The sequence below is a fragment of the Columba livia genome, chromosome 1, assembly GCF_036013475.1.
Source record: "Columba livia isolate bColLiv1 breed racing homer chromosome 1, bColLiv1.pat.W.v2, whole genome shotgun sequence".
NCBI lineage: Eukaryota > Metazoa > Chordata > Aves > Columbiformes > Columbidae > Columba > Columba livia.
The window spans coordinates 211170007-211193108 of NC_088602.1; the positions used below are offsets into that span (position 1 = coordinate 211170007).

Sequence of the window (23102 nt, forward strand, 5' to 3'; positions counted from 1 at the left end):
GACCCCCACATCCCATAGGATGTGACTCCCAAACCCCAACAACCCCACACATCTCATAGGATGGGACCCCCGAACCCCCCCAAGCCCCTCATATCCCATACAATAGGACCCCCGAGCCTCCCCCAACCCCAATGCCCCTGTCCTGGGACTCCCAAGTCCCCCCGACCCCCACCCCACCCGCGCACAGAACCCCAAACTCCCCCTGTTCCGCACCCCCCAACCCGGGACCCCCATCTCCCCCGTCGCCCCCGCAATTCCCCGCCGCGCCGCCAGGTGTCGCCCTCCCCTGCGCTCCCCGCCGTGCGGCGCTCTCTCCGTTCCCGGCAGCCCCCGCGAGGCGCGGTGCCAAGATGGCGGCGGGCGGTGCGGCTCCCGGTGCCGCTCCGGGTCCCGCTCCCGGTCCCGGTCCCGGTCCCGGTCCCGGTGCGGGCCGCACGGTGCTGGTGCGGGGTCTGCCCGCCTCCGCCACCGCCACCGACCTCGAGAGCCTCTTCGGCCGCATCGGGCCCCTCCGCCGCTGCTTCGTCGTCACTGAGAAGGGTCGGCGAGGGCGGGACGGGGCCTGGGAGCGGGGCTGTGGGGCTCAGGGAGCTGGGGGGCTGAGGGGGCCTGGGACAGGGGTCTGAGGAGATCTGGGGGAGCTGAGAGGGTCTAGGGGGGCTGACCGGGTCATGGGAGCGGGCTCTGGGGGGGGCTTAGGGAGTCTAAAGGCGTTTGGGGGGCTCAGGGGTCTGTGGAGACTGAGGGGTCCTGGGACTGGGACCTGAGGGGACCTGGGCTGATGGATTTGGGGGAGATGAGTGGGTCTGAGGGGGGGCTCAGAGGGTCTGGGGGTTCAGGGGTCTGGGGCTGGGGTCTGGGGGGGCTCAGGGAATTTTGAGGGGGCTGAGGAGGCCTGGGGGGGTGCTCAGGGGTCTGGGGAGACTGAGAGGTCCTGGGACTGGGACCTGGGGGGATCTGGGGGGCTGCTGAGGAATTTGGGGAGCTGAACGGGTCTGGGGGTTTCAGGGAGTTTGGGATCAGGGTCTGGGGGGCTCAGGAGGGCTTGGGGGGGGGGGCTGGGACTGGTGTCTGAGAGCATCTGAGGGGGCTCAGGGCTCTGGGAGCGGAGTTTGGGAGGGCTCAGGGAGCTGGGGGCGGGTGAAGGGTCTGAGGGGGCCTGGGACCAGGGTGTTGGGGAGTTTGGGGATCTGGGGGGCTCAGGGGGCCTGGGACTGGGGGTTGAGGGGCTGAAGGGGGAACTGAGTGGGTTTGAGGCCAGGGTCTGGGGGTCTCAGGGAATCTTGGGGTGCTGAGGGGGTCTGGGGGTCTCAGGGGGTTTGGGGAGACTGAGGGGTCCTGGGACCTGAGGGGATCTGGGGGGCGCTGGTGGATTTGGGCGAGCTGGGGGGGTTCAGGGGTTTGGGACTGGAGTTTGGGGAGGCTGATGGGGCCTGGGACTGGGGTCTGGGGGGATCTGGGGGCACTGAGAGGGTCTGGGGGTCTCAGGGGGTTTGGGGAGTCTGAGGGGTCCTGGGACTGGGGGCTGAGGGGGTCTGGAGGGGGCAGGTAGGGTCTGGGATCTGGGGGTCTTAGGGAGTCTGGAACTGGGGACAGGGGGGGCGCTCAGGGAGTTTGGGGGACTCAGGGCATCTGGGACCAGAGTCTAGGGGGATGGAGGGGCCTAGAAGTGGGGAGGGGGGGTCTCAAGGCATTTGGGGGGGGCTGATGTGGTTTCTGATAGGAGGCTGAGTGGGGGGCGCTGGGGTCCGGGGGTGCTCAGGGGGGCTAAGGGGATGTGGGGGGTCTGAGGGCCCTGGGACAGGGCTCGGGGGGGGGCTGGGGTGTGGTGGGGGAGTGAGGGGGTCTGGGGTGGGGGGGAAGGATCTATGGGGGTGTGGGGTGCCTGGAGCTGGGGGTGGGAGGATTGGGGGAACAGGGATGTGTGTGCTGGGAACAGGAGCTGGGGGGGCTGGGGTGCAGGGTGATGGGGTCAGGAGAGCCCGTTATTGGGGGGGGGCAGAGGCAGGCAGACCCTTGGGGAGACAGTGACAGCTGAGGAGGGGGCAGGTGGCAGGGGATAGGACCTCACTGCCCCCCCCTTGCCCCCCCCAGGCACCAGGACCTGTCGTGGCTTCGGCTACGTCACCTTCTCGCTGGGGGGGGACGCCCAGCGCGCCCTGCGGGAGCCCCCCAACCTCGCCGGCCGCCCCCTCACCGTCACCCCCGCCCGGCAGCGGCCCCGGGGGGCGGACAAGAAACCACAGGAGGATGAGGAGGGTGAGCTGGGGGGGGCTGTGCCCTCAGGGACTGTCCCCAAGGCCGTGCTGTCCCCAACACCCCCCTCTCCCCCTGCCAGGTGCCCCCCCTGCAGCCCCCCCGGCGCCGAGGAAGCCCCGAGCCCCCTCCCGTAAAGCCCGGCTCATCGTGCGCAACCTCAGCTTCCAGGTATTGGCGGGGGGGTCCCGCTGTCCCCCAAACTTCCGTGACCCTCGGGGGGGGAACCCTGTGTCCCCCCCCTCACCCCACTGTCCCCCCCCAGTGCTCCGAGGACGACCTGAGGTCCCTTTTCTCGCCCTTTGGCACCATCCTGGAGGTGAACATCCCCAAGAAACCGGGTGAGCTGAGCCCCCCCAAACCCTCTGGGGGCTTTTTTTGGGGGACACACACCCCCCCACTGCGAGGGGGTGGCGGGGGGAGGGAGCAGCCACAGCCATTAAGTGGAAACCGTTAATACAATTAGTTATGTTGGTGCAAAACTAATTGTTGAAGGAATCGGGCAATACTCAAAATATTCGCTGTATTCACCCGATTTCTCCCCAACCAGCTGCGGCTTCTTTGAGCGTCCCCACCGTTTTTGGGGGGAAAAACGCTTTTCCAGGGTTCAGTGAATCCCAAAACATCAATTTTGGTGCGACAGGAATAAATAAATATAGTTCTTGTTGGCAAAAATGTGTGTCGGTTTTAGCGCGTCCTGGTTTGATTAATTAAATGAGTTTGAGCGAGTTTTAATGAGCTAAAATCCACAGTATGGAACCGCAGTTGTTTTTGCACCAACCTGATGCTTTAGGAAGAGGAAAAACGGATGATATGTGACAAAGTGACAAGCAAAGGGGCCCTGGATGGGGCCACAAGTGACCCCAGGCGGGGGGGCCCTTGGATGTCCCTTCTGGCCCCAAATATTGGGGGTTTTGTGATTTTAGTGGTGGATTTTGTGATGATTTTTATTTTAAGGTGGATTTTGTGATTTCTTTTATTTTGAGGTGGATTTTGTGATTGATTTTTTTTAAGGTGGACTTTGTGATTTCTCGTTTTAAGGTGGATTTTGTGATGGTTTTTATTTTAAGGTGGATTTTGTGATGGTTTTTATTTTAAGGTAGATTTTGTGATGATATTTATTTTAAGGTGGATTTTGTGATTATTTCTATTTTGAGATGGATTTTGTGATTTTTTTAAGGTGGATTTTGTGATTTTTAAGGTGGATTTTTGTGATTTTTTTTAAGGTGGATTTTTGTGATTTTTTAAGGTGTTTTTTGTGATTACTTTTATTTTAAGGTAGATTTTGTGATTTCTTTTTGAAGGTGGATTTTGTGATTTTTTTTTTAAGGTGGATTTTTGTGATTTTTTTTTTAAGGTGGATTTTTGTGATTTTTTTTTTAAGGTGGATTTTTGTGATTTTTTTTTTTAAGGTGGATTTTGTGATTTTTTTTTTTTTTTTTTAAGGTGGATTTTGTGATTTTTTTTTTAAGGTGGATTTTATGATTATTTTTTCTTTTTTAAGGTGGGTTTTGTCTTTTTCTTTTTCAAGGTGTATTTTGTGATTTATTTTAGGGTGGATTTTGTGGTTTTTATGGCTGATTTTTTGTGATTCTTTTGTGGTGCATTTTGTGATCTTTAAGGTGGATTTTGTGATTTCCAGCACAGCTTTAGCAGTGTTTGTGGTTGATTTTGGTGCTTTCGGTGTGTTTGCAGACGGGAAGATGCGGGGCTTCGCCTTCGTGCAGTTCCAGAAGGTTCTGGAAGCGGCCAAAGCACTGCGGGGGATGAACATGAGGGACATCAAAGGTCTGTGTGTCCCCTCTGTGTCCCCAGGGGTGTCACCGGGGATGCGGTGACACTGACGCTGTGTCCCTGTGTCCCTTTGTCCCCGCAGGGCGGCCGGTGGCCGTTGACTGGGCAGTGGCCAAGGACAAGTACCAGGCAACACGGGGTGACCCGTGTCACGGTGAGGGGACATGGGGACATTTTAGGGGGGGTGACCCCCGGTTCGGGGCAAGGCGGCGGGGGTGGGCACTGGGGGTGATTGTCACCTGTTGTCATTGTGTTTGTGTCACTGTGCAGGGGACAAAGAGGGGAAAGGGGGCGGGGAGGAGGAGGAAGAAAAGGAGGAGGAGGAAAAAGAAGAGGAAGAAGAGGAAGAAAAAGAAAAGGATGAAGAGGAAGAAGAAGAGGAGGAGGAGGATGATGAGGAAGTAGGTGGTGATGATGACAGTGAGCAGGATGAGGAGGAAGATGAAGATGAAGAGGAAGATGAAGAGGAAGAAGAGGATGAGGAGGAGAAAGGTTTGTTCTCTGAGATGTGGGGGGGCTCCCTGGAGGTCTTGGGGGGGTTTCCTGGGTGTCTTGGAGGATTTCCTGGGGTCTGGGGGGTTTCCTGGGGGTCCTGGGGGGGGAGATTCCTGGGGTCTGGGGGGATTTCTTGGGGGGGTTTCTGGGGTCTGGGGGTTTCATGAGATCTGGGTGGGGGGGGCGGGTGCATTTCCTGGAATCTGAGGAGGGCTCCCCTAGGATGGGGGGGACTGGGAAGATTCCCTGGGGTTTTGGGGGGATTTTCTGGGGGGCTCTTGAGGGGCTCCTCTTGGGTCAGGGGGGCTCCCCTTGGGTCTGGGGGTGTCTGGGGGGGGTTCTTCTGGGGTTACAGGGGGCCTGCGGGACTTCTTTGGGGTCAGGGGGCATGTGGGGGGCTCCCCTGAAGTCTTGAGGGCAATTCCTTGGGTCAGGGGGGGCTCCCCTGGAGTCAGGAGGAGGCTGGGGAGGGGTCTCAGGGGGCTCCTCTGGGATGGGCGGGGGTTCCCCTTGGGTCTGGGGGAGTTTCCCTTTGGTTTGGGGAGGTCTCCCCTGGGGTCTGGGGGAACTTCCCTGGGATGGGGGGGGGGTCTCATCTGTGGTCTGGGGGGGTTACATTGGGTCTGGGGGGGTTCCCTGGGATGGGGGGGGGGGGGGTCTCATCTGTGGCCTAGGGGGGCTTTTCCCTTGGGTTTGGGGGCTCCATGGGGTCTTGGGGGGCACTGGGGGGGTTTCTGGGGGGGCTCCCTTGGGTCTGGGGGTGCTCCTGTCCCTCATTCCAGCCCCTGCCTCTTTCAGGGGGGGCTGCACCCCAGAAGAGGCGGCTGGGGAGGGCTCGGCAGCCACCCCCCTCGGATGTGGGCGAGGGCAGAACTGTCTTCATCCGGTGAGTGCCAAAGGAATCACAGTGGGCCCCCCCCCTTTGCCCTGCTGCTGTATCCGGGCCCAGGGAGGAGGGGACTCCACCTACGCCCCCTCCCCAAACTGTGTGTCGCCCCCAAATTCAGGAATCTCTCCTTCGAGACGGAGGAGGAGGCTCTGGGGGAGACACTGCAGCAATTCGGGGACCTCAAATACGTCCGGCTCGTCCTGCACCCCGACACCGAGCGCCCCAAAGGTGCCCTGCGGCGGGGGGGACACACATTTGGGGGACACAAACCCCTTCTTGTCCCTGACCCCCCATGTGTTGTGTCCCCTCCCTCCAGGTTGTGCCTTTGCCCAGTTCCTGACGCAAGAAGCTGCCCAGAAATGCGTGCAGGCTGCGCAGGAGGATGGGGAGGTGAGTTCTGGGGGTTGGGGGGGACATGAGAGACCCCCCGGGGATTAGGGGTGGCATAGGAGACTCCCCCAGGGGTGGGGGGACACAAGGGACCCCCCCTGGGGCAACCAGAGCCCCAGCTTGGGGCATGAGGACAGTCCCTACCATGGGTTTAGGGGGTGGAAGTGGGGTTGTCCCCTTCTCTGGGGTCACCCCAACTCTCGGCGACCCTCTGTGGGGTGGGGAGTGTGGTCACGGGTGCCCCCCCTACCCCACTGTACCCCAATTTTCAGGGGGGGGGTCTGCGGCTGGACGGGCGGCAGCTGCGCATCGACCCGGCCGTGAGCCGCGAAGAGGCACAAAAGCTCCGTGGGCAGCAGCCGAAGAAGCCCACGGGGACCCGAAACCTCTACCTGGCGCGTGAAGGCCGTGAGTGTCACCCCTGGGGGGTCCCTTGTGTCCCCCCACCCCTCCAAACCCCCTATTTCACCCCAATTTCCCCCCCCCGCAGTGATCCGTGCTGGCACCAAGGCAGCGGAGGGCGTGAGTGACGCCGACATGGCCAAACGAGCGCGGGTGAGTGTGACAAACACCGGGCATGAGGGGGCTGTGACAACTTGGGGACAACATGCCCCCTGCTGGGGGGGTCAGAGCCCCCTCCCTCACATCCCGGTTCCCCCCAGTTTGAGGAGCTGAAGCACCAGAAGCTGCGGGACCAGAACATCTTCGTGTCCCCCACCCGGCTGTGCGTGCACAACCTGCCCAAGGCCGTGGACAGTGTGCGGCTGCGGAGCCTCCTGCTGCGCCTGCTCGGCAGGGACACGCGTGTCACCGAGGTGGGTGACACCCCCGCCACCCCTTGGGTGTCCCCCGTGTCCCCCCTGTGCTCCATGTCCCCTCCGTGGGGGTGTTTGGGGGTGTGGAGCAGGTGGGTGTCACCATCTGAGGAGGGTTTTGGGGTGTGAAGGGGGTGGGTGTCCCCTCTGTGTCGCTCTAGTGTCACCGTGTTACTTTAGTGTCCCCTCTGGGGTGAGTTTGGGGGTGCAGAGCAGGTGAGCATCCCCGCTGTGTCCCCCATGTCCTCCTGTGTCCCCTCTGGGGTGGATTCTGGGGGTGCAGAGAAGGGGGGTGTCCCCCACTGTGTCCTTGTCTGTGTCCCCTCAGGGATGGGTTTGGGGGTGCAGAGAAGGTGACTATCCCCATCTGTGTCCCCTCAGTGTACCCATGTGCTCTGTGTCCCCTCTGGGATGGGTTTGGGGTTAACTAGGGGTGCACAGGACGTGGGTATGTCTCCCCCTACACTGTCCCCTTGTGTCTCCTTTGGGGGTGACTGGGGGTGCAAAGGTGTCCCCCACTGTGTCCTTGCCTGTGTCCCCCCATGTCCTTCTGTGTGCCCTCGGGGAGGGTTTGGGGGTGACTAGGGGGATGCAGAGGAGGTGGGTGCCCCCTGCTCTGTCCCCTCCCTGTGTCCCCCCTCCATGCCCTGTGTCCCCTCGGGGGTGGTTTGTGGGTGCAGAGAAGCTCTGTGTCCCCTCTGGGCTGGGTTTTGGGGTGAGTGGGTGTGCAGGGGGGGGTGGCTATTACACCCCCAAATTGTCTCCTCTTCCAGGATCCCCCTGTGCTCTGTGTCCCCTCTGGGGTGGGTTTTGGGGAGCAGAGGAGGTGGGTATCCCCTTATGTCTCCCCATGTCCCCCTGTGTCTGCTCTGGGGTGGGTTTTGGGGTGCAGAGGAGAGGGTGATGTGTGAGGGGATTGTCCCCCCTGTGTCCCTGCTGGGTTGGATTTTGGGGTGCAGAAGGAGGTGTCCTATGCTGAGGTGCTATGGGGGGGTCCTGGTGCTATGGGGGGGTCCTGGTGGCTCAGGGTCCCCCCCAGTGCCAGGTGGTGTGGGAGCAGCAGGGACAGGGACAATTTTGGGGGTACAGCTGCTGTCACTGGGGGAGTGGCAGTGGCTCAGCGGTGCGGTGTCCCCTCCAGTGCCGGGTGATGCGGGAGCAGCGGGGCCAGGGCCACTCTTTGGGGTTCGCCTTCGTGGGGTTCGGGGCGCACGAGCAGGCGCTGGCCGCCCTGCGCAGCCTCAACAACAACCCCCACATCTTCGGGCCAAACAAGGTGGGTGCTGGGGGGGTTGGGGGGTGGGACCCCCACAGTGGGGCAGGGGGCTGTTGTGTCCCCCCCACCTTGTCCCTTCCTCCTTGTCTCCCTTGTCCCCCTCCCTTGTTCCCCTTGTCCCCCTCTCTTGTTCCCCCTCTTGCCCCCCTTGCCATGTGCCCACCCTGTGCCTCCCTTCATCCCCCCACTTGTCCTCCTCATCCCCTTTTTCTGTGTCCCCCCTTTTTCTGTGTTCCTCACTTTCCTTTGTCTCCCCGCTTCATCTCCCCTCTTGTGTCTGCCCCGTCCCCTTCTTTCTGTGTCCCTTGCTTTGTCTCCATCTCCCATTTGCTCTGCCCCCCCCTTTCCTGTGTCCCCCTCTTGTCCCTCCTTTGACCCCTGTTTTGTGTCCCCCCCTTTTCCCTGCCATTGTCCCCCTCATCCCCTTCTTTCTGTGTCCCCCATTATATGTCTGCCCCCCCTTTCCATTGCCCCCCCTTCCCCACACTCTCCCTCTGTGGGATCCTGGGGGGTCTCCCCACACCCCTCCAACCCTCCACCTTGTCTCTAGCACCTCCTGGGTCCCCCACTGTGTCCCCCCCCAGCCCCAGGGTCTCCCCATCACCCCATTTTTCTCCTGGGGTGCTCCTGGGGATATTGAGGGGCTGTACCCCTCCCCCCCGCCAGGGCACCTCCTGGACTGACGGGGGGCTGCCACCCCCAGGGCACCTCCTGGTGTTTTGGGGGGCTCCCCCCATTCCCAGGACCCCCCCCAACTCATTCCCCACCCCCTCCCAGAGGCCCATAGTGGAGTTCTCACTGGAGGATCGGCGCAAGCTGAAGCTTAAGGAGCAGCGAGCCCAGCGCAGCCTGGTAGGACCCTGACACCCCCGAGTGTCCCCCCGTCCCCTTTGTCACCCCCCTCGTCCCCCCCCTCGCAAACCATCCCCCACTCACGCAGCTCAAGCTGAAAGCGAAGGCACCAGAGAAGGAACCAACCAAACCATCAGGACCCCCTAAAAAACATAAAGCAAGGACGAAACCCCCCCCCAAAGGCTCCGAGGGGTCCCCCCAGGCTGGGGGTGCCCCAGGGGGGGCCCAGGGCGCCCCCCAAGCCGTGCCCTGGGGTGGGTTCCGCGTGGAGGCGCCGGGGCAGCGGGTGCAGCTGCCGGACGGGAGCAGCCGCAGGAAGGTGCTGGCGCTGCCCTCGCACCGCGGGCCCAAGATCAGGTATTTTGGGGGGGGCACCCAATTTTGACACCACCCTCAGGGTGCTGCCCCACCCTGGGGTGCCAGTGATTTGGGGGGAGCATCTCTGGGTTGTCCCTTCCCTCTCTGGGGGTGTAATGGATGGGATGTGTGTCAATTTGGGGTGTATGGGGGGCAGATCTGGGGTGCTAGGTGACACCCAATGGTGTCCTTGGCACATCTGGGTACCCACAGGTGTCCCTGTCACCCATGGGCACATCTGGGCACTCATGGTTGTCCTTGTCACCCCTGGGCACCCACAGGCATCACTGTCACCCATGGGCATCGCTGTCACCCACAGGCACATCTGGGCACTCATGGTTGTCCTTGTCACCCCTGGGCACCCACGGGCATCACTGTCACCCATGGGCATCGCTGTCACCCACAGGCACATCTGGGCACCCATGGGTGTCTTTGTCACCCCTGGACACCCACTGTCAGCCTTGGGCACATCTGGGCACCCACAGGCCCATCTGGGCACCCATGGTAGTCTCTGGCACCCATGGGCACATCTGGGCATGCACAGGTGTCCTTGTGTCCCCGAACACATCTGGGCAGCCATAGACACATCTGAGCATCCATGGGCGACCTTTCCACCTCTGGGCACATCTGGGCAACCACAGGCACAGTGACACATTGGGACATCCACAGGCATCCCTGTCACCCACGGCCACATCTGGGCACTCATGGGGAACCCTGGCACTTGAGCACATCTGGCCACCCATGGGTGCCCTTGTCATCCCCGGGCACATCTGGGCACCCATCGGTGTCCCTGGCACCAGCAGGCAGATATGGGCGTGCATGGGTGTCGTTGTCACCCTTTGGCACATCTGGCCATCCACAGTGACACATCTGGGTAGTCACAGGCACCCATGTCACCCACGGACACATCTGGGGACCCCCAGGTGTCCTTGTCACCCATGGGCACATCTGGGCATCCCTGGGTGTCCTTGTCACCCACAAACACATTTGGGGACCCATTGGTGTCCCTGTCACCCACCTGAACATCTGGGGACCCATTGGCGTCCCTGTCACCTGTGGGCACATCAGGGCACCCCTGGGTGTCCGTGTCACCCACTGGTGCCCCTCTGCTCCCCCTCCCCCCAGGAAACGCGACAAGGGGAAGGTGAAGCCCCCCCCACCCAAACAGCCCAAGGCCAAGCGGCGCAAGGAGAAGCGCAAGGCGCCCCCCACCCAGGTAAGGACCGCCCACCCCCACAGGGACATGGGGGCTCATGCCCCCCCCTCCCCCCCATTTTGGGCTCAGATCCCCCTGATGGACGGGGGGGTGCTCTCCCCTTGCACACAACGATCACCTGGGGGTGAATCTCCCCGTATTCCCCATCTTGTACTGCCCCCAAACCCCCAATTTGGGTGGGGGGACCCCCGAACCTCCCCGCATTGTCTCCCACAGCCGCGGCGGCGGGGGGGCCCCGGGGGGGCTGAGGCGCGATTCAGCGAGCTGGTGGAGCGATACAAGAGGAAAATCCTGGGCAGCGACCCCCCCACAGCAAAGAGGAGCAAATGGTTCGAGAGCTGAGACGCCCCACCCTGACCCCCACCCTTGGGGGCTGGTTCTTTTTGGGGGTTCATTGGCCTCAAATCCCCTTGGAGGGGGGGGCCAAGCACTGGGTCTACCTTTGTGCCCCCCCCAGTGGGTTTTGGGACCCTTGTGGGGGTGGGGTGGAGGGGGGGGACCCCCTGTTCCCCCCCCCACCTTGTCAGAGAGGGGGTGCTGTAAAAATAGAGGAATATTTTGTAATAAAATGCTATTTTGGAGGGAAAATTGTCCTGGTGTCACCTACAGGTCCTGGGGACCTCCAGCACCCCCCAAAAGAACTTGGGGACCCCTGAGACCCTACCCCCAGGGTCCCCCAGTCCCTTAGTCATGGGGGTCTCTGAGCGCCCCCCCCCACCTCTGGGATCCCTGAGCCCCCCAACTTGGGGACCCCTGAGCCCCACTCAGTTCCTGGGACCCCCAAGCTGCTGACCCCTGGGGTCCCCTGAGCCCCCCCACCCCCCAAATTCCCGAGGACCCTTGGGACCCCTAAGCACCCCCCCCGATTCCTTGGGACACCTGAGCCCCTCCTCCCATTCCTCTGGACCCCCAACCCCCCCCCCCCCCCAAATTCCTGAGGTCCCATGGGACCACCCAGTCCTAGACCCCTGGGGTCCCCTAAGCCCCCCCTGCCCCTCTTGGGGACCCACCAGGCTGGGTGGTCACAATTTGGGGGGTGCCCTGGGGTGAAGGAAAGGGGCTGCTGGAGGTGGGGGGAGATGAAAGGGGGGGCAGAGAGTCCCTGTGGCCTGGGGGGCAGAGTTGGGGTGTCCCAGGGTTGGTGGCCACACCGGTGACATCATGGCGTAAGTGCCGTGCAGGGGGGGACATGGGGACCGCCCTACCCCCAAGCCAGGGTGTCCCCGCGGTGGGGCTGGGGACAAGGACAGTGATGGGGGACTCGGGTGGTGACAGGGGCACACGGTGACACGTGTGATGACACACACGTGAGTCCCTGTGCTTCCCGGGGACAGCGCGTTGGCTCCGTGTTTTGTCCCCTGTCTGTCCCCATCCTTGTCCCCCTCCCTGTCCCCTGCTTGGTCCCCCTCTTTCTGTCCCCATCCTTGTCCCCCCATCCCCATTCCTGTCCTCACCTCTGTCCCCCATCCTTGTCCTTCTTCCCATCCCCCTTCCTGTCCTCCCCTTTGTCACCCCCCTTTGTCCCCCATCCTTGTCCCCATCCCTGTCCCCCCCTCCCAGTTCCTTTCCCCATCCTTGTCCCCTTCTCCCAGTCCCTATCCCTGTCTCCCTGTCCCGTTTCCTTTCCCTATCCTTGTCCCCTCTTCCTGTCCCCACCTTTGTTCCCCATCCTTGTCCCCCCATCCTTGTCCCCATCCCTGTCCCCCCCTCCCAGTCCCCCTCCCTCTCCCCCATCCCTGTCCCCCTGTCCCATTTCCTGTCCCCATCCTTGTCCCCTCTCCCTGTCCCCACCTTTATTCCCCATCCTCGTCCCTCTCCCCCTCCTTTCCTCTCCCTGTCACCCCCCTTTTGTCCCCCATCCCTGTCCCTGTGTCCCCCCCTTCAGCCGGAGGTGTCGGGGTCACCCCAGGCCGGGAGGTGACCGGGGGGGGGGTGACCGGGGCGGGGGTGGCAAAACCACGAAGCCACCGACAGCCTCGTAAACCCGCGCGGAGCCACCGGGGCCTGAGTCACCCGTGTCCCCACCCGCCCCGTGTCCCCAGGGTCCCCTGTCCCCGGGGGGTGTGACACCCCCTCCTTTGGGGGTCCCCGCTCCAGCTGGGGAGGGGACACCCCGTCCCCTTTATGTTTCTATATTGTAGAGATTAAACATTGGGGGTTGATTCACACCCCCCGACCTTGAGGACACATTTCACCCCCCGGCTCCTTGGGGACACCAGTGGCGGTGACAGTGACACCAGCCTTGGGGGGGGTAGAGAGGGGGGGCTGCTGGAAAAGGGGCTTTATTGAAAATTAATGGGGGAGAGGGAAATATACATAGTGAAGAATAATAATAGTGATAGCGGTTGTAATAATAACACTAACGATCATAATATAGTAATTAAAATACTAATTACAGTAACAATAAAAGTGATAAAATACTTAGAATATAATAATTAAAATAATAATAATTAAATAATTAAATAATTACAATAACAGTAAAAGTGATAAAATAATTAGAATATAATAATAATAAACTAATGTTAATTAAAACACTTAAAATAATAATAATAATGTTTGAAGTGACAATAAAATTAATCATTAAAAGAGTAATAATTTAATGAAAAATTTTAAAACAATAAAATAATAAAAATATAATTAAAAATTTAAATAGAATTATAATTAAAAAGAACTATAATTAAAATAACAAAAGCAATACTAAACTAACACTGAGATTATGCTAATGAAATAATTACGTCTTAAATAATAAAAATCATAATAAATATAATAAGAAATATAATTAAAATAATACTAAAATGGAAGTAAAAATATAATAATAATAATAATAATAATAATAATAATAATAATAATAATAATAATAATAATAAATACTAATATAAAAGAAAGGGAGGGACAGAGGAGCCCGGACCCCGCGGTGCCGGTGCCGTCCCCACCCTTGCGCTGGGGGCTCAGCCCGGTGTCCCCCGCTGTCCCCAGGGTGTCCCCCCGTGTCCCCTAGCAGGCGGGGGGCCCGTCCAGCCGGGTGGCGATGGCATCCAGACAGTCCCGGAGTCGCGCCAGGGCCACCGCGGCCACCGTGTGCGGAGCCTCGGCCACCAGCTCGGCCAGCCGGGGGGGGACCCCGGGCGGGGGCGACACGGCGGGGAGGGGACAGCCCAGCAGGGTGACCAGGGTGAGCAGGAGGCTGCGCAGGTTCTCGGTGTCGTTGGCCACCTGGGCCAGCGGGGGGTGGCCCGGGGCCAGTGTCCCCAGCAGGCGCTGGAGCGGGGGGAGGCGCTGGGCCAGCGCCCCCAGCCCCGCCTCGGGGACACCGCCCCCCTCGGGGACACCCCCCGTCTGGGGGGTCACCTCCTCCCCCACCTCCAGCCCCCGGATCCGCAGCGTCACCGGGAGCAGCTGTGGGGGGACACGGGGTCAGTGGGGGGGACACGGGGGTCAGTGGGGGGACACAGGGACACTGCAGGGGTGGGGGGATACGGGGGGTCAGTGGGGGACACGGGGACACTGCAGGGGTGGGGGGACACGGGGGGTCGGTGGGGGGGACATGGGCGTCAGGGGCGGAGACGGGGGGTCAGGGGCGGGGACACAGAGGGGATCACGGGGGTCGGGATGGGGACACGGGATGCGGGGGACACGGGGTGTCAGTGGGGGACACGGGGGGTTAGTGGGGGAGGATACGGGGGGTCAATGGGGGGAACACTGGATGGGGGGGACACGGGGACATCGGAAGGGTGGGGGGACACGGGGGTCAGTGGGGGGAACATGGGCATCAGGGTCGGACATGGGGGGTCAGTAGGGGGACTCGGGGGGTTCAGTGAGAGGGACACAGAGGGTCAGAAATGGGGCACGGGGGATCAGTGGGGGACACAGGGGTCAGGATGGGGACACGGGATGGGGGGACATGGGGAGTTAGGGGGGGACACGGGGGTGTCAGTGGGGGACACGGGGACACTGGAGGGGTGGGGACACACAGGGGGTCGGTGGGGGGTACACGGGGCTCAGTGGGGGGACATGGGGGCCAGTGGGGGGACATGGGGACATGGAGCGGGGAGAAGGAATGGGAGGATTAGTGGGGGGGACTTAGGAAGAGCTGGGGGGGGGGGACAAGAAGGGGGGTTATGACAGGGGTTCCCCTCCCCCGCCATGAGTGACCCTCTCTGGGGACCCCCCCACTCTGTGGCACAGGGTCCCCCCCAGCATCCCACCCTGGGGACATCCCCCCAGTCCAGGACATGGGGACCTTGCCAACCCAGCCCTGGATGGCCCTCCCTGGTGACCCCCCCTCCATCTGGGGTACAGGGGTGTGTGTCCCCCCCAGCATCCCACCCTGGGGAACCCCCCAATCTGAACCCCCCTGTCCTGGGTGTCCCCCCAATAGGGACCCCCCAATCCCCCCACCTCTCCATTGGGTGACACGGGCCATTGTGTCACCGTGCAGGGTGTCCCTTGGGGGGTGACCCCTTGAGTGTGCCCCCCACTCACCTGCAGGTGCCGGATGCGGGTGCTGAGGGTGCGGGTGAGGTTGCGGGTGTCGGCCTGGACCTTGTCGGGCCGGAGGGGACGGCCACCGGCCAGCGGCAGCCACAGCCACAGGACACCCCACAGGGACACGCGGGGACACCGCATCCTCGCGGGCTCTGTCACACGGGGGGGGTCAGCACCCCAAAAATGTCCCCCCTGCCCAGAGGGGACGTGCGGGATGCTCTGACCTCTCTCTGGGGACATCCCTGTGTCATCCCTGTCTCTCATCCCAGGGGACATTGTCACACCGTGGGGTGTCACAGGGAGGGGACACTTTGCTAACGTTGGGGTCACCCCCCCGGTGCTCCCCAGGAGGTGAGAGCGGGTAGAGGGTGAGGTGACAAGCCTGGGGACATCGGGGGAAGCGATGTCCCCACTGTGTGCCAGCCCTGGGACAATGGAGAGCCGGGTCCTCGTCACCACCGTGTCACCATGTCACCATGCCACCGCCATGTGCCCCGTCACCTTCCCGGAGCTGCCCTTTCGCAAGCGCCGTCCCCGCCACCCAAGGTCCCCAGTTGTGACTGCGCAGGGCTGGCACCGGAGCCTTGGTGACAACACGGCCAGGGGACATGGCTGTGACAGGGGGGTCCTGTCCCACCCCCGGGGACCCACGTCCTCTGTGGCCAAGGGAGAGGTGTGGGAAGCAGAGGGACTTCAGGGTGACGTGTGTCCCTGTCACCCACTGCCTGCGGATGGGGACAGGGGGGACACGGGGATGGGGGGGACATGGGGATGCCGGGGACATGGGGACAGAGCAGCTGCCACCCCAGTACTCACCGGAGACTTGCACCCACTCGCTGAGCCTAGAACAAGAGAGCCAGTCACATGGGGACATGGGGACACAGGGACCGCTGCCAGAACCCCCCGGTGTCACCACTCTGTTGGCCTGGGTGCCGGGGCCAGCAGGACTGGGGGGGTGGGGGTGGGTTGGTGGCCCCTTGGGGACTCCGGGATGCTCAGGCCCCCCTGGCATGGCGCTGGGGGACATGGCTGGTGACACCACCACGGCCTGGCCACCCAGGGGACAGGGAGCGGGGGCGGAGCGGGGGACAGGGACATCCTGTCCATGTCCCCGAGGTGCTGGCACTGGGCAGGTGAGGCCGGTTCAGCCGGGACGGGGGGACCTGGACACCCCAAAGGGACTGCGGGCCCTGGTCAGGGTCCCCGGGGCCACAGGGGGTGCCTGAGGGGTCCCAGGGGTGGAGCTGCCCTGGTCCCCCCTCAGTGGTTTGAGGAGCTGGGTGGGAGGGTCCCAGGGTGGGGGTGTCCCTGGGGAAGGGGGGGGTCCAGGGGTGGGGGTGGCCCTGGGGTGGGTGTCACAGGGATGGGAATGCCCCTGGTGAAAGGGTGTCCCGAGGACAAGGGATGTCCCGGGTGGGGGTGTCCCTGAGGAAGGGATTTCCCAGGGGGTGTCCCATGGGGGGGGTGTCCCATGGCGGGGGTGTCCCATGGCGGGGTGTCCCTGGGTGTCCCGGTGCGGGGGAATTGGGGGGTGTCCCGCTTACCTGGGCCGGCCCGTGGGTCCCGTCCCGTCCCGGCGGTGGCTCCATGCCCCGCGGCCCCCCCCTATATAGCGGAGCGGGGCCATTGCACAACGGAGCTCCCGCCCCCGCCCGCCCCCCCCGGCCCGGCTGTCCCGCTGTCTGTCCGGCTGTGTGTCTGTCCGACCTGGCTCCTGCCCGGCCGCAGCCCCCCCGGGGATGCACCGAGCGGGGGGTCCCGGGGATGCACAGGGGGGTCCCGGAGCACACGGAGCTTTGGGGGGGTCCAGGAGATGCGCGGGGGGGCGGTCTTGGGGATGCACCGAGAAGGGGTTTCCCGGGGACACGGAGCGCAGGGGGTCCCGGGGATGCACCAAGCGGGGGGGTCTCAGGTACACGGAGCACGGGGGGTCCCGGGGATGCACAGGGGAGTCCCGGGGCACGCGGACACACGGGGTGGGGGGGGTCCCCGGGATGCACAGGGGGGTCCCGGAGCACACGGAGCTTGGGGGGGTCGAGGAGATGCACGGGGTGGGGCGGGCCCGGGGATGCACCGAGGGCAGTGGGTCCGGGGACTCGGATCAGGGGGCGAGTCCCGGTACACGGAGCACGGGGGGGTCCCTGGGCACGGAGGTTCCCCGGGTGGGCACAGCCCGGGGCTGGGACCAGAGAACCCGGGGCACCCACACAGCAACACCGCTACACAGAGACAGCCGGACCCACGGCCCCCCCACAGCCTGCCCCACGGCCTGACCCACAGCGGCCCCACAGCCGGCCCCACAGCCCGAGCCTGCCCCACAGTCAGCTCTACAGCCTGCCCCACAGCCACCCCACGGCCTGCCCCAGGGCCGGCCCCACAGCCGGACCTACAGGCGGCCCCACAGACACCCCACAGCCTGCCCCAGGGCCGGCCCCACATGCTGCCCCCAGCAGCCCCACGGCGCTCACGCTCCCTGCGCATACGTGCCCCGGGGAGCGCAGCCCGACGTGTGCGGGGGGGGCGCACACACAGCCCAGCGCCGTGCGCACCCGCACACGCACCCGCGGCCGGGGCTCCCCAGGGAGCGGGGGGGGGGGCCCTCCTCACTGCCCACCCCCCCGAACTGCCCCTTTTGTCACCCTGGCTGGGAGGCATTGATGGCGAGAGGGACCCCGCGACCTCCCCACCCCGTTTTGGGCCACCCAGACCCAGCACCCCATGGGCGTGCAGGGCTTTGTGGGTGCCCCCCCCCGCAGGGAGGGTGCGTGCAGTCCTGCACACACACACACACACTCACACAGACACGCGTGTCCTGCTCGAAGCGGGGGGCGCAACCCCCAACCCACGCAGGTACTTCTGGGTGTACCCCGGGGGGGGGCAGGACTGGGGGTTCCCACAACCGATGTCACCTGAGGTGTCACCGGCAGAGAGGGTACGGGGGGTGTCCCCCCGAGTGCATGGACCTGGGTGTGTGCACATCTGGATGTCAACACAACGGGGGCAAATACACATCTGGGGGCAAGCACATCTGTTTGAATGCACAGATATGTGCATATAAATCGGCATATGTGCACATCTGGGCAGGTTCGGATACACTCGTCCATGGGAGAAGCACATCTGGGCACAAGAACATCTGAGATTGGAAACATTGGGTTACATGGGCACTCATAGATCAGTCCCTATGCACACCTGGACACACGAACATCTGGGGGGAGGCACACATGGGCACATGTAGAGCCGGACGAGGGCACATCTGGGCAGAGTAACACACAAACGTCTGGACATTGGCACACCTGGAAACACACGTAACTGAGCCAATGCACAACAGCGTACTCACATCTGGGCAGAGACTCATACAGGGACTGTGACATCTGGGCACACGTGGCTCTAGCTCTGTGCACACTCATGCATGTCTGGGCAAGTGCACATCTGGATATATTCACACCTGGACACACATCTTTAGGCATTGACACACCTGGGTATATGCACATATGGGAACATGTAGCTCTGCCCCAGGCACACTCACCCGCACATCTGTGTCATGAACATCTGGATGAACATCAGAGCGCAGACCTGCCTGGCACACTCTCTGTCTCTGCAGTGCACATCTGTCGTCCAGACGTGCTCACATGCACGCCCGGGTGCAGACACACCTGATCACACTCACATCTGGCTGTGGACACACCTTGGGACATCCTCATATCCACATGCACATCTGGATGCGGGCACAGGCACATCTGGGCGCACACGTACTCCCGCACGCGGAGGGGACAAGGAGTGGGTGGAGCGGGGATGGGGATGAAGGGACATGGACGGGGACAAGTCCCCGCTGTCGCCAAGAGCCGGCGGTGACTCTGCGGGGACACAAAGTGCGGTGCCGGGAGTCCGGTGACCCCCGGAGCCTGGTGTCCCCGTGAGACTGTTGTCCCCGGTGTTCCCCTGAGTCCGGTGTCCCCGTGAGCCTGTTGTCCCCGGTGTCCCCCGAGTCCGGTGTCCCCCGGAGCCCGGTGACCGCCGGGATGCCCGGTGTCCCCACGACCCTGGTGTCCTCGGTGTTCCCCGAGAGCCCGTTGTCCCGCGGACCCCGATGTCCCCCCGATCCCGATGACCCCCGGGGACCATGATGATCCCCGGAGTCCGATGTCCCCCAGGGACCCCGTGGTCCCCCCAATCCTGATGTCCCCCGGGGAGCTCGATGTCCCCTGAAGCCCAGAGTCACACAGAGTTCCCCCTCCCCAGAACCTGGTGTCCCCAATGTCCCCTGGAGCCCCGTGTTGCCCGGGAAGCCCGGTGTCCCCCGGATCCCGATGTCCCCCGGGGAGCCCGATGCCCCCCGGCCCCCGATGTCCCCGGGGAACTCGATGTCCCCCGGAGCCCAGAGTCCCCCAGAGATCCCCCCCCGGAACCTGGTGTCCCCAGTGTCCCCTGGAGCCCTGTGTCGCCAGGGGATCCCGGTGCCCCCCGGACCCCGATGTCCCCGGGGAGCTTGATGTCCCCCGGAGCCCAGAGTCCCTCAGAGATCCGCCCCCGGAGCCTGGTGTCCCCGATGTCCCCTGAAGCCCGATGTCCCCAGCGACCCCCCGCGCCGGCCCGGATTAGCACCCACATTCCTGTGGTCGTGTCACCCCGCCTGACACCGGCCCCACCGCGGGGGCTACAGGGGGACAGCGCGGCGTCCCCTAGTGCCAAGCCCGGGATGGTGACAAGGGACAGAGCCCACCTCGGGGGGGACTTCAAACCCACGCCAAGGGGGTGGCGGCCGGTGTCCCCAGGTGTCCCCAGTGCCCCCAGGGATGCTGGAGCCCCCAGTCTGCACACGGGGTGAGGTGGGGACACAGCCGGGGTGGCACGGGGGAGCGGGGACAACCCCAAACCGAGAGTGTGGCCCCGTGGGTGACCCCAACCCCCGGGGAGCAGTCAGGGTGTCCCGGAGTGTCCCCAGGCTGCGGTCCCCGCGGTGGGGTGACACCGGGAAGGTGGCGGTGGCCACACTCTGCAAACAGTGACGTGGCCCTGCCAGGAACGGGCAGCGGCGTCACCGGCTGCCGGGCAGCGGCTGGCAGGGTCCCCAGAGCCACCGCGGGGACACCACGGGAACAGCGCTGCCCAATGGGGTCCCCAGAGCCACCGTGGGGACACCGCGGGGACAGGGCTGCCCAGTGGGGTCCCCAGAGCCACCGCGGGGACACCGCGGGGACAGGGCTGCCCAGTGGGGTCCCCAGAGCCACCGCGGGGACACCGCGGGGACGGCGCTGCCAGGAGGGGTCCCCAGAGCCACCGCGGGGACACCGCGGGGACGGCGCTGCCCAGTGGGGTCCCCAGAGCCACCGCGGGGACCCCACGGGGACAGCGCTGCCCAATGGGGTCCCCAGAGCCACCGCGGGGACACCGCGGGGACAGCGCTGCCCAATGGGGTCCCCAGAGCCACCACGGGGACACCACGGGGACAGCGCTGCCCAGTGGGGTCCCCAGAGCCACCGCGGGGACACCGCGGGGACAGCACTGCCCAATGGGGTCCCCAGAGCCACCACGGGGACAGCGCTGCCCAATGGGGTCCCTAGAGTCACCGCGGTGACACCGCGGGGACAGCTCTGCCAGGAGGGGTCCCCAGAGCCACCACGGGGACAGCGCTGCCCAGTGGGGTCCCCAGAGCCACTGAGGGACATGATGCCCCCAGTCCTTGTCCCCTCACAGCCAGCATTGTTCATGTCCCCAAGCCCCGTCCCCAGCCCCTGTGCCCCTGCAGCCACCATCACTCATGTCCCCAATCCTTGTCCCTTCACAGCCAGCATTGCTCATGTCCCCAAGCCCTGTGTCCCCCCAGCCAGCATCATCTCTCTGATGTCCCCAGTCCTTGTCCTCTCACAGACAGTATCGCTTGCATCCCCAGTCCCTGACCCAAGCCCCGTCCCCCTGCAGCCACCATCACTTGTGTCCCCAAGCCCTGTCGTTGTCCCCCCACAGCCAGCACCACTCATGTCCCCAAGCCTTGTCCCCCACTGTCATCACTGCTCATGTCCCCAGACCCCATCCCCTCCCAGCCAGCATCACCCACGTCCCAAAGCCCTGTCCCCAAACACTGTCCCCAAGCCCTGTCCCCCTGCAGTCATGAACACTTGGGTCCTCAAGCCCTGTCCCCTCACAGCCACTGTCACTAGTGTCCCCAAGCCAGCACCACTCCCACCCTTGTCCCGGATCCCCATCATGTCACCCCCCCCAGCCATTGGGTGTCACAGCGGGGGGACAGGGCCACAGGGAGGGGGTGCAATGTCCTCAGCCCCCCTTCCCTGGGTTCCCAGCCCCAGAGCTGCCCTTTGCTGTGGGGACTTGTCCCCTGTGCCACCCTCTGTCACCAGACCCGCTCAGCATGGCACAAATGCCATGTGGAACCCAAAGGGGCCCATGTGGGTCCCTGGGGCTGCGATGGGCACCCAAACTGGGAGCACTGGGGACCTGCTGTGACCCCCGAGGTGCCCACTGGTCCCGGGACACCAACATTGCAACGAGGGTGTCACTGGGGCAAGTCCTGTCCCCAGGCAGGGGACAGGGCCATCGATCCCAGTGACATCGCCGCATTAACCGCGAATTAACGATCTCTGTGCAGAGCCTCCATCCCATAATTAGGTAATTAAGGCATCATTAGGCGGGCAGCGGGGCCTGAAGGTCACAGCGGGTGCCACTGTGGGGTGGGACAGTCCAGCTCTGCTTGGGGACGTGATGGGGACAGCAGGACGGACAAGGGGACAAGGCGGCTCCCCAGGGTGCAGTGGGGGGTGCACCCACGTGTGCCGGGGGGTCGTGCACAACTGGGTGCGTGCAGGGGGCTGTGGGTGTCCCTGTGCACACTGGGGTTGTGCATCCATGTGCATGCAATGACATTGTGCACACTCTGGGCTTGCACGTCCCTTTGTGCACACTCCGGGTTGCACACCCATGTGTACACTCTGGGGTTGCACACCCACGTGCACACTCTGGATTGCACACCCATGTGTACACTCTGGGGTTGTGCACCCGTGTGTACACTCTGGGGTTGCACACCCATGTGTACACTCTGGGGTTGCACATCCCTTTGTGCACACTCTGCGTTGCACATCCCTGTGCACACTCTGGGCTTGCACACCCATGTGTACACTCTGGGGTTGCACACCCATGTGCACACTCTGGGGTTGCACACCCATTTGTACACTCTGGATTGCACACCCATTTGTACACTCTGGGGTTGCACACCCACGTGTACACTCTGGGGTTGCACAACCCTTTGTGCACACTCTGCGTTGCACAACCATGTGCACACTCTGGGCTTGCACATCCCTGTGCACACTCTGGGGTTGCACACCCATGTGTACACTCTGGGGTTGCACACCCATGTGCACACTCTGGGGTTGCACATCCCTTTTTGCGCACTGTGGGTTGCACACCCATGTGCACACTCTGGGGTTGCACAACCCTTTGTGCACACTCTGGGTTGCACACCCATGTGCACACTCTGGGGTTGCACATCCCTGTACACACTCCGAGGTTGCACACCCATGTGCACACTCTGGGGTTGCACATCCCTGTACACACTCTGAGGTTGCACACCCATGTGCACACTCTGGGGTTGCACATCCCTGTGCACACTCTGGGGTTGCACACCCAGAGTGTGCACACAGTGGGATTGTGCACCAGTGTGCACACTCTGGCGTTGTGCACCCTTGTGTGCACACACTGGGGTTGTGCATCTGTGTGCACACACTGGGCTTGCACATCCCCTTGTGCACACTCTGAGGCTGAGCATCCCTGTGCACATGGTGACATCGTGCAATCGTGTGCACACTCTGGAGTTGTGCATCCATGTGCACACAGTGGGATTGTGCACCTACGTGCACGCTCTGGGCCTGTGCACTTGCACAAGCACACTGTGGGGCCGTGCATCCCTGTGCACGCAGCGGAGTTGTGCACTCGGGTGTGCACACAGCGAGGTTGCACGTTGCTGTGTGCACAATCTGGGGTTGTGCACCCCCGTGTGCACAGAGCGGGGTTGTGCATCCTTGCCTGTGTGCAAGGGGCTTGTGCACCCCCATGTGCACACAGTGCAACCCTCTGCACGCGGTGGGGCTGTTCACACTTGGGGGTTGTGCAGCCCTGTGCACACTTGGCTTGTACATCCTTGTGCACGCAGTGGGATTGTGCACACTCGGGTTGTGCCTCCTTGCACATGCAGTGGGGTTGTGCCCCCTTGTGCACACTCAGGGGTTGTGCACATTGTGGGGTTGTGCACACTTGAGGGTTGTGCAC

At 63.1% G+C, this 23102-nt stretch overlaps 2 protein-coding genes across 4 annotated transcripts; one reads left to right on the forward strand and one right to left on the reverse strand.

The window, feature by feature from the left end:
- The first annotated feature begins 308 nt into the window (after nucleotides 1–308).
- Nucleotides 309–10928, forward strand: RBM28 (RNA binding motif protein 28). 2 transcript variants are annotated; one of them, XM_065049424.1, is made up of 18 exons: nucleotides 312–540; nucleotides 2095–2259; nucleotides 2339–2427; nucleotides 2522–2597; nucleotides 3952–4044; nucleotides 4133–4204; nucleotides 4321–4542; nucleotides 5344–5431; nucleotides 5553–5662; nucleotides 5751–5824; nucleotides 6097–6232; nucleotides 6315–6379; nucleotides 6487–6639; nucleotides 7781–7915; nucleotides 8693–8767; nucleotides 8856–9124; nucleotides 10250–10340; nucleotides 10557–10928. In XM_065049424.1, the coding sequence occupies exons 1-18, from the start codon at nucleotides 351–353 to the stop codon at nucleotides 10680–10682; spliced, it is 2229 nt and encodes a 742-aa protein (XP_064905496.1). In that variant the 5' UTR covers nucleotides 312–350; the 3' UTR covers nucleotides 10683–10928. The 2 variants fall into 2 exon arrangements, with proteins under 2 accessions (XP_064905497.1, XP_064905496.1); XM_065049425.1 differs by lacking the exon at nucleotides 8856–9124 and having other exon boundaries at nucleotides 309–540.
- Nucleotides 10929–13026: 2098 nt separating this feature from the next.
- LEP (leptin) lies at nucleotides 13027–16590 on the reverse strand. Of its 2 annotated transcripts, XM_065069837.1 has the most exons (4): nucleotides 16370–16590; nucleotides 15642–15667; nucleotides 14823–14977; nucleotides 13027–13736 (listed from the first exon to the last, which is right to left on the reverse strand). In XM_065069837.1, the coding sequence occupies exons 1-4, from the start codon at nucleotides 16450–16452 to the stop codon at nucleotides 13335–13337; spliced, it is 666 nt and encodes a 221-aa protein (XP_064925909.1). In that variant the 5' UTR covers nucleotides 16453–16590; the 3' UTR covers nucleotides 13027–13334.
- Nucleotides 16591–23102: the final 6512 nt, after the last annotated feature.

Bases quoted from the DNA above. Each gene is read 5' to 3' on its own strand.
- RBM28 (XM_065049424.1), top strand. From the start codon at position 351: ATGGCGGCGGGCGGTGCGGCTCCCGGTGCCGCTCCGGGTCCCGCTCCC. The intron at 541-2,094 runs GTCGGCGAGGGC...TGCCCCCCCCAG, and splicing joins CTTCGTCGTCACTGAGAAGG to GCACCAGGACCTGTCGTGGC. The intron at 5,663-5,750 runs GTGCCCTGCGGC...CCCTCCCTCCAG, and splicing joins CGACACCGAGCGCCCCAAAG to GTTGTGCCTTTGCCCAGTTC.
- LEP (XM_065069837.1), bottom strand. From the start codon at position 16,452: ATGGCCCCGCTCCGCTATATAGGGGGGGGCCGCGGGGCATGGAGCCAC. The intron at 15,668-16,369 runs GTAAGCGGGACA...CTCTTGTTCTAG, and splicing joins GGACCCACGGGCCGGCCCAG to GCTCAGCGAGTGGGTGCAAG. The intron at 14,978-15,641 runs GTGAGTACTGGG...CCCGTGTGACAG, and splicing joins CGAGTGGGTGCAAGTCTCCG to AGCCCGCGAGGATGCGGTGT.